The following is a 9,903-nucleotide window of genomic DNA, read 5'->3' as shown; positions in this document are numbered from 1 at the left end:
TTTAGAGTTTGTTGCAGGCTCTTAATGAATTGCCACATATCAAGTTGGCATATGCAACACTTATGTAGCTTATATACAATATGGGATATACAGAATGCAGCATATATACATATAAAAATGTGGAAATGCTGCATAATTTCATCATTACATCATGTAGATATGACATTTGGATGCATAACAGTATGAACTGTACTGCTTGTTTAATTAAGGATAGCAAAAATAATGAGAATTATTCATATCAACAGTTTTTTTTATACATATGTATCTTATTTACATGCAGTTTTTCTGTCAGATTAGTAAGGAGGCAATCGATGTGCACTATGCTGAGATGGACGGAGGGGTTACATTCTATTTTCTCTGCTTTTTGGCACCTTGTTTCTGTTGAATACTTTTAAGAAAATCTGCACACACTGCAGACAGACTCACAGAAATGGGGCTTAATGGGGACCCAGGAGACTGTATTTGTGCCCCAGGGCCCCTGGCAGGCTAATCCAACCATGCACGAGCTGTGTCTTTGGTCTGTTTGTTATTTAAATTTTGCATATATTTACAACAGTGGAGAGTACAGCAGTCCTAAAAGCTCCTCTCAAAATAATGCACATAATATTTAACCTCAGCACATTTAAATAAAGGAGCAAATTAAGATACAATTGTGGAATCAGTTTAAGGCTCCAGATCAAGTAAGGAGTGCAGATGACATGATTTACCTAAACACACTGAATGTTGTGGAGCAGTAAGAGGACAGAGAAACACTGTGGCTGCCTTAAAATGCAATGTAATGGTTTTCCATGGTGCTGATGATATCACTGTTGCACTCCAGCGATTTGAGAACGAGCTCCAGAGCTGCTTTGCTCACGTTGAGGCTGGAACGCTGCCGGACTGCTGACAGGATGTGCAGGACGTGGCAACCCTTCTCTGCATCTGCAGGAAGAAACGTGTCAACACTCCGAGATTATAGGGTCAACACTTTACAAACATTTTGAGAGAATGTTGTTTTCTAAACTGGGTTAAAAAGGTGAAAATAAAGCAGTGATTCATATGCGGCACACAGTAGGTGGGCATGTTATGCTAATCTAATCTTTGACAGGTTGGTAAAGAGCTTCAGTCTCGATAAATTGATCTGAAATAAAATGGCTGTCAAACAATCAAAAAACTGAAGCTGTAAAGAGTCAAGATTACAGCTTGGGTGGGCACATAATTTGTAAGATAAGATAAGCATCTAAGAAATATCAGTAGAAAAATAAATAAATGAATCCAAATATATAGAAGTACTAGTTCAGATCATTCCAGTTCCTCTGGATGGAAATAACAATACTGCACATATCAATAGTATTGCACAGATTCTTTCATGAAAAAAAACACAGATTGAAAAATATTAATATTGTACAGATTTGTCTGCTAGAATAACAATATTGCACATATTCCAGTGTATGTAGAAAAAAAATATTGCACAGGTTATTAAATACACAAAATATTCATAATTCAATTCAAAAACACCAGAAGTTGATAATACAACCCTTTCAGCTTTCTTCTTTCTGCCCTAATACCTCCAACCAAACGTACACATGGAAGCACCTCCAACGCGACTCAAGGTTGATGTGAAATTAGGGCTGCAACTAACTACTTTGTTGTCAACTGACCTGGCAGCTATTTTATGATTACACACTTAATCTAAACAAATAACTTCCCTCCAAAATAGCTAAATTTCATTTAATTTAGGTTAATTTTATTCCGACAAACTGTATGTCATTGTACACTGCCTGGACAAAAAAAAGTCGCCACCCGGATTTAACTAAGCAAACAGATAAGAGCCTCCATTGGATAATTACTGTAGTGATGAATACGTTTCAGCTGCAGCAACTTATTTAATTCTGGCTGATGCAGTGAGGAGCTTCTCATTTCTTAAACAACTATGTTGGAAGACATATCCTGTGGTCATGGAGAGGATGTTAATCTGTTTCAGAAGGGTCAAATTGTTGCACTGCATCAAGCAAAGAAATCAACCAAGGAGATTTCGGAAACTACTAAAATCAGGTTAAGAACCGTCCAACGCATTATTAAAACCTGAAGGATAGTGGAGAACCATCATCTTCAAGGAACAAATGTGGTCGATTATGTGGTCTGATGAGTCCAGATTTACCCTGTTCCAGAGTGATGGGGGCATCAGGGTAAGAAGAGAGGCAGATGAAGTGATGCACTCATCATGGCTAGTAACTACCAGCCTGTGGGGGTTTGGGTTATGATCTGGGGTTGGTCAGGTTCAGCAACATTATGTTCCCATAGAATGAGGTCAGCTGACTACCTGAATATACTGAATGACCAGGTCTTTCCATCAGTGGAGTTTTTCTTCCCTGATAGCATGGACATGTTCTAAGATGACAATGCCAGGATTCATGGGGCTCACATTGTGAGCAGAAGTAAATTCTGTGACATTGCAGAAGCTGATCAAAATGAAGTCACAGCAAATGAGTGCCATACTCAAAGCTAAAGGCAGTCCAACAAAATATTAGAGTGTGCGAGATTTTCTTGGCAGGGCAGTGTATAATGCAGCACTAGTACGAAATGCAAACAAAACTTTGCATATACAAGTGCAAAACTGTAGAGTTAAACTGGCAACTTGATAAAAAAATAAATAACTTTTGCTGCAGTATTTTTTGCCATCTGAAGGAACATACATCTGTAGAGCTGCCAATAGAAATAATGCCCTTAATCTGAAAACACCTGTGATTGCTTGAAATCTCCTGTCATCGATTCTTTAAAGCCTGAAAACAGACTCAGGATGAGGTGCACAAGTCTAGTTTCCTCTCAGGACGTTTTATAAACAATATGCCAAAAGGATATCATAGAATTTTTCTCCTCTGATTGTGAAAATAATTACTGCCCCAGCTTGAATCAATAATTTCTTACATTTCTTTTAGAGCAAAAATTGAAGTCAACATACATTTCTCTCTTTTTGAATCCTCCCTGATGACATCTTTGACGGCTATCTGCAGATCTTTGTCCTCTGCAGTCACCTGGAGAATAACAACAACTCACATAATCAATATGCTGCCACAATAAAAATATACTAGAGATAGAAATTTAAAACAATTTTCTTACCCAACAGTTCGCCACATCAATTATCAATAATCAGTTAATCATTGAAATGAACAAACTATAGTGAGAGATTTCTTATTATGCTGATAAAACCACTTATTATGCTGATCGCCAGATGATAGACTCAGCTCCTGGTCTGTCAGAGCATTTAAAACTCCCAGCTGTAGTGAGGTGCGCTCATTTTATGGACTCTTACAGGTGGTCAGTAAACACACCTGCAACTCCACCTCAAAAAAGGCTCCACCCAGTGGTTCTACCGGGTACTACAGCAGTTTCACAACATATTTTGACATGTATGTCTCTTGCCTACTGCTCTCTTGGTTCACCCTCAGAACTCAAGGAAATTTCTGAGCATTTTTTGGTCCAGCTTAATTTTTACTTACTGTGAGCCCATTTTTAACTGCAATTTAAGTCCTGCACTTCTATGAAAACAGCACAAGCACCAGCTAGAAGAAGCAAAAATTCAAAAATCTGTATTGTGCAGCATCAAGTCATGCCATGAATCAGAAAAAAAGAAAAAGCAAAAGTCAGATTTCTTTGGTTTTCCATTTCATAAAAACTGGTAAAACTTGGAAGTCAACATGTAAAAAAATTTCTACAAAACACAGCCTGCAGTTAAGCTGAGAAAGCACTGAAATTTTGGCACATGAAGAACACAGAATTTTTTTTTTTCTCAGAATCTGGTGCAAATGGTTTATTTAAACATTTTAAATGACACGTGTAGAATACATGAATTACAAGAAGTATCACACTATTAAGCTTAGATATGGGTACTTTTCCCGACAAAACGGCACGTCACAGATGAGTAATTTAAGGATTTTTAGGAAGTTGAAAATCTGACAATTCTGTTTTTAGTTTGTGGCTACGATGAATGGTATAATTTTCACGACCTTTCAAACCTATTGGCAGGTTCAGAGTGTTAATATATTCTAAACTTGATTAAATCATTAGTGAAAATTTATTCAATAGCACTTAATCAGTACTAATACTATAATCTACTAATGACAGACAAATTAATTCCCGATTTCTCTGCTGTTTCTTACCAGATAGACTTCATCCTGGGACTTGACCCTCCGGTACACGACGCCTTCATCCTGTAAAACTTGCAGAGCTTCCTTCAGAAGCTGGCGTAGCTGCTGACATCCAGACGAACCTGCAACAGGCTCCTAAACAACATTAAAGGAACAGAACACAGTAACACTTGTGACGCTTTGCATGTAGACTTGATGTTCACTGTTTTTCCTCCACGTATTTCAAACATATTTGACTTTACAGCATCTTTAATAGTGAAAAGAATTTTAAAATAACTGCAACAAAAAATAAAAAACAAAAGTTGTTTTTCTTTGTTGCAAGAAATGAAATCCTGGTTTTGCGTTATTTACTTCATTCATCATTCTCACCTCAGCTTCAAATAAAGTCTGATGTTTGATTCTCGTTTCATCCCCTCACTGCAGATCTTCAAACACAAACGGTTTCCATATTCGAGTTCATCCGTACCTGGTCTGCAGATGCTGTTTGAGGCTGGCTGGAGATCAGAGGCTGCAGGAGGTCCTGGACATCATAGGGTCTGAACCTGGTCACCGACTTCTGCTTCAAGAAATCCTTGATGATATTTATTGCCTTGCTTAGGGAACTGATGGCTGAGTCACTGAAAGACACAAAAAAATGAGGCCTTAGGTACAATTCTTAGAAAAGCATTTCTGTATGGAACAGCTGATCAAAAGATCAAAGACAGAAGGTTGCTTGAACTCCTTTCGCAGTGTGTTTTGAGGAAGACTCAACAGTCACAGCAGGCAACTCTTCAGTCCACATGTCTGACAGCACATGGAAAATATTTTCATGTAAACTTGGAAATAATGTGAAAATTTTAAAAGTTCAGACACATAAACTGAAGAAGAAATATTTCAGATTTTGCTCCATTTCTAGATCAACCTGCAAATTACTGTTCATCTGTTAGAAACCTCTAGTTTCCTACAGAACATTGCTAAGCAGCGTTGTGATGTTAATCTAAGCATGAATCTTCTCCACAAAGTGTGGAGAAGTTGTCTCCAACCGTCATGGATTTTGCTCCACATTCACATGACTTCAACAGCACTGAACAGTTATGAGAAAGGCAAACACTTTTGACAGGACAAGAAGCTGTTTCTGATAATGTTGGGATAACATGGCTGATCAGGGGTGAACAAAATGCTGGAGTCCATGCAGCTAATCTGCTGCTGCCACTATGAAAAAAAAACTGCTTTAAATTTAAAACAAATACAAGACAGAACCTTCTTTATTTACTGTATGCACTGTAATATTTGAATTTAGTTGTTTAATAATTTACTGAATGTCTTTGACTATGTACTAGCAAACTATGCTAAAATTTTATGTCATTTCTTAATGTACTTGGAAATAAAAGCATTTCTTGTACCATCCCAATTTCTTGATATGTGAATAAGCCATTTATTTTGTAAAATTGAAAGGACACTGGTTTCATTTTACTGTAGTTCCATAACGTAGTTCCATGCACATATTGAGGTATCGCATTAGAAAAAAGTTGCTGAAAAATTAAAAAAAACTTCCCTAATGTTGCAAAAAAGTTTTTACAGTCATTTGAGGTGGTTTTTCACTTACTCATGTTAGAAGGAAACACATTCAGAACAAGTTATGATGTAACATTTGACTTCTCTGTTTTCTCTTGTAGATCAATAAAATTTTGTGCATGTCTTCTTCTTCAAGATTTTTTAGCAATTAACAAAAACTGGTTCTACTTCGTCTACTCCGTTTCTTACAGTCATGTGTAACGTCGCCTACACAACAATACAAAGCTGACAATATTCTCTCCAAACCAGGAGGAAGGAAACAACACGGTTTCAGCTTCTAAACATGGTTTTAGAAACAGGTTTAACTATCTTTCCGTAGTTCAGTGCTGTAACCTGTATAAAAGGATTGATGTTTGTACCCTGACACGCTGGTTTGCAGCTGCAGTGGTTTGTCATAACACTGTCTGTAGAGCTGAGGAGCCTCCATCATCCAGGCTATCTGCTCCGCCATCACCGGGTCGTCCACTTTATCTAGAAACACACACAGACACCCTGATGATGAATGAACCAGCAGAGGACAGAACAGCGTACAGTCTCATAAAAAAAATGTGCTGACAAAGAGAAAGTGTCCTTGTGAGCAACTGGAAGACACTGTGAGCGAGTGCAGGTTCTTGTTTCTTGGTTGTGGTTTATCTTGTTAATGACCTTCGCTGAACTGTCTCAGAGATTTGTTGGCTTGTTTTAATATTTATAAAACTGTAGGTGGTGGGTACAGCTGTGAATTTGCTTGATTTCAATGTCAAACTGCCTCTGTGGCTTGCCGAGGTCAGCTGTCTCCACTCACAGTAGGTGGAGGCCATGATTTCTCTCTGCTGTCTCGATGTTTTCACTGGTCCTCGGACCCGGAGCAGCTCTCCGATCTCCAGGCGGCAGCGCTTCTGCTGGGCTTCTTTCAGCTTCTTCAGCTCAGTGACAGGGTTGAAGCCTCCCTGGGCCCCGTCACTGTGCTTTCCTGCTGCTGGACATGATAAAATAAAGGAGGATGTGAAACTATTTAAAAAATATAAGCATATGAATTTGAGAAGCAACTTCATTTACAAAACTTACTTTACAAAAAGTAAAAGAAAAAAAATAACCGAAAGACCAGAAAGCTACAAAAACATACATTTTTATGTAAACAATGAATCACATGACAAGACAAAATGACCAACTCAGAGAATTATTATCCAACTTTGCAGTTCTCCTTTGGTCTGCAAAGATTTTTAGGCTCTTTTGACTCACTGTTTGGGTTTGATATCAGTGAAAAAGCTGTGATAAAAGTCAAAGCTGGTGACTATTTTGCAAATCAGTTGATCAGATTGAGTATTTTTTTAGGAAAAAAAAGCAAAAATTCTAAATTAAATGTGAATGTTTTCTGATTTCTTTCCTTCTCTATGACAATAAATTAAATATCTTAGTGCTGTGGACAAAAAAAGATATTTTAATGATTTAATGATGTAATCTTGAGCTCTGAGAAATGCTGATCAACATTTTGCATTATTTTCGTACATTTTTATACCAAAAAAAGCTACTCCACACTACTGTCTCTTGCCCTTCTGCTATCTGTGAGTTACTTTATTTAAAATCTCCCTCACTATAGGAAAGTAGCAGCCAAGCAGCAACATACCCACTAGCAATTTCGAGTTTCAACGAAAATATGCATTGCATAAAAAGGCAGCCCTGTTTTTGGTGAATTAGCCATATTAGCCTCCCTGCAAGCAAATGTTCCATCAAAACAAGTTCTCTGCCACCATTTTGCAGAGACACCATCGCTGCATCCACGGTTTAGCCCCACTCAACATAATTGTGACTGGTTTAGAAATACAAACAGGCAAAAGTATTTTTAACCATTGCATTAGAATGAAAACGAGGAGCAGCCGGACCAGTCAATCAATTAAGCTAAGTGCTACTTGTGTAGTTTCTATTGGATGTTTGAAATCGGTAACAGGTTCTAAAAAGCTCACCTTATTAACAACAAGTAAAGGAATCAAGTCATGTATAATGCATGAAAAGATATGTGGTGAAAATCATCTATAAATAGATTCAGAAATAAATAATTAAATATATAAACAACGACAAAAACAGTAATGTAATGAAAGTGAATATCATTAAATTATTACCTTAAATTTATTTCTACAGAATATTTTGGGTTCGTAGACAAAACAAGACATCTAAGGACAACATTTTTGGCATTTCGGAAACCCTGATTTCACCATTTTCGGACATGGTTTTGACAACCAACAGATTAAGAGAGAAAATGACCAAGTCAGTCTGTAGTGATATGGCAAACTTGGAGTAGATTTGGTTCTTTTGGTGCCTAATAAAGAAACAAACAGCCTGCAAACACTGACGTTCTAACACATCAACTTACTTTTACTGGGATCCTCCCTCTCTTTCAGCAGGTCATTTTTCCAGCACATGCAGTTTATAACACCAGTACCGTCATCCACTGTGAAGACAAGGAATTTTTTCAAAATAAAGATTTTAAAATCAAAATCAAGTTATTTTCAGATTATGCAGGAGATGAGTGTAGGTGCCCACATGTGGTAATAAACAAAAGAAGGAAAATAGAGTGTGTGATCATAATAAAACCATAATGTTTCAGTACTATTTCACCACAAAAAAGGGGAAAATGGGAAATGATACTAGCGAATCCAAAATATGAATAGAAAACAATTATTATATATTGACTTTGCTCATTGAATTTGCACACAGGGACACAGCAGCAGTACCTCCATAACAGAAGAAGTCCTCTCTTTCTCTCTTGTAAACCACTGTTCCAAGTACATCTACTTTGTAGATTGGATGCATGTTGTAGAAGTAAATACCTTTGAGACATGTGCAGACACAAAACACCACACAGTTAGCTTCACTACCAATAAAACTGATACAAATAGGAAAGAAACATTCAGTCACATTATCAATAAAAACTCATGACTCACAGTGTGTTAAGCTGTTTTCTCCGTCTTAAAAAAGTAAATATCAAGTTCAGCGAGTGTTTAATAGCCCTGTCAAATAAAATCTTTAACCCTCATCCCACCAACAGGACCTCAGAGCTTCATTTTAGTCATACCCCACAGGTGTTTAATTCTAAAACTTTTCTGTTGCTGTCCAGACATTGCCATCAAAAATAAGTATCCCCTGGATGTTCAGTTCCTCAGATGCTGGAAGTGCATGAAGACGCTTGTGTTCACTCTTGCAGCCAACGGCAAAACAAGTGGTGGGTTTTGCTCGTGATTCATACATTTTGAAGTTAGCAGAAGCAGCTCTAGAAAGTAAATAAACGTGTTGGACTCTGAAGCCACTGCTCATTCTGAATGGAAAATCCTAACTGGGAGCCCATCTATTCAATGAACGGTAGTAGTTAGCGTCTTCGTATTGTCACAGGTTTTATTTTAGCCCTCTACGTTTTAATCGATAAAAACTACATTTAACCATATGGGCCCTTTAAATCTCGAATTCGCCGTGAGCATAGCTAGTGTTAAACTGTTAGCCAAGTTAGCTTTGTCACTGAAGTTACTGTAATTTGCACATTGCTTGTTCAACGTTAAGCACATCATATGAGCTAGCAGTTAGACAAATATTATTACATGTAACGTAACCCGTGAAAGTTCAAAAACTCAAGACCAAACAAACTGCGTGACACAACTTGTGTTTACGAGGTGCTGCTACCTGGCACCTGCGTGGACTCTGTCATCTGCAGGATGTCTCGGACGTACAGCCGAGCGAAGGCGGAGAAGGTCGGGTCCAGACCCCACAGCATGGATGGGGGCTCCTCCGCTGGATCCATCGCTGCTGCCTGCATCTCATCATGAAAGCAAAGTCATTATTTAGCTATTTTCGTGCCCTACTCCCTACTGAATGAGCAGCCGCTAGCCAAAAAGTAAACAACTTTTTCTTCTTCTTCGGTTTCTTCTTCTTCTACTAAAGAATGTCTTCGGAAAGTACTGGTCATGTGACGATTTGCTAACTTATTTTCTTTTACAAATTTATTTGTTAAAACTTACTAAAATCATATTAGAAAGGCTACAGTAGCGTATCCTAACTGATATATTGCTGAGTTTAATAAAATAGATTAACATTTTGCCGTCCGTCCGGCGCGTCCATGCCTCGCAAAGGGTTATGGGACGTGTAGTTTCATGGACACAAAGAGTCACGGTTTTTGGGTTTATTGGTGTGATGGTGGCCGATTTAGGCACAAAACCTTAACGAACAAGTACCACGTCGCATACTAGTAGTTTTT

At 37.8% G+C, this 9,903-nt stretch overlaps 1 protein-coding gene across 3 annotated transcripts; it reads right to left on the bottom strand.

Moving 5' to 3' along the window:
- Positions 1 to 183: 183 nt before the first annotated feature.
- stn1 (STN1 subunit of CST complex) lies at positions 184 to 9,742 on the bottom strand. Of its 3 annotated transcripts, none has more exons than XM_055009536.1 (9): positions 9,330 to 9,742; positions 8,393 to 8,488; positions 8,032 to 8,109; positions 6,466 to 6,636; positions 6,041 to 6,152; positions 4,594 to 4,744; positions 4,140 to 4,262; positions 2,942 to 3,014; positions 184 to 921 (listed from the first exon to the last, which is right to left on the bottom strand). In XM_055009536.1, exons 1-9 carry the CDS (start codon positions 9,463 to 9,465, stop codon positions 764 to 766), a joined length of 1,098 nt encoding a protein of 365 aa, XP_054865511.1. In that variant the 5' UTR covers positions 9,466 to 9,742; the 3' UTR covers positions 184 to 763. The 3 variants fall into 3 exon arrangements, with proteins under 3 accessions (XP_054865511.1, XP_054865510.1, XP_023147841.2); XM_055009535.1 differs by having other exon boundaries at positions 6,466 to 6,639; positions 9,330 to 9,733; XM_023292073.3 differs by having other exon boundaries at positions 6,466 to 6,639; positions 9,333 to 9,723.
- Positions 9,743 to 9,903: the final 161 nt, after the last annotated feature.

Source organism: Amphiprion ocellaris, chromosome 4 (genome assembly GCF_022539595.1).
Source record: "Amphiprion ocellaris isolate individual 3 ecotype Okinawa chromosome 4, ASM2253959v1, whole genome shotgun sequence".
NCBI classification, from domain to species: Eukaryota; Metazoa; Chordata; class Actinopteri; family Pomacentridae; genus Amphiprion; species Amphiprion ocellaris.
Note: the sequence above shows the minus strand (reverse complement) of the source record. Positions and strands in the feature narration are given on the sequence as shown.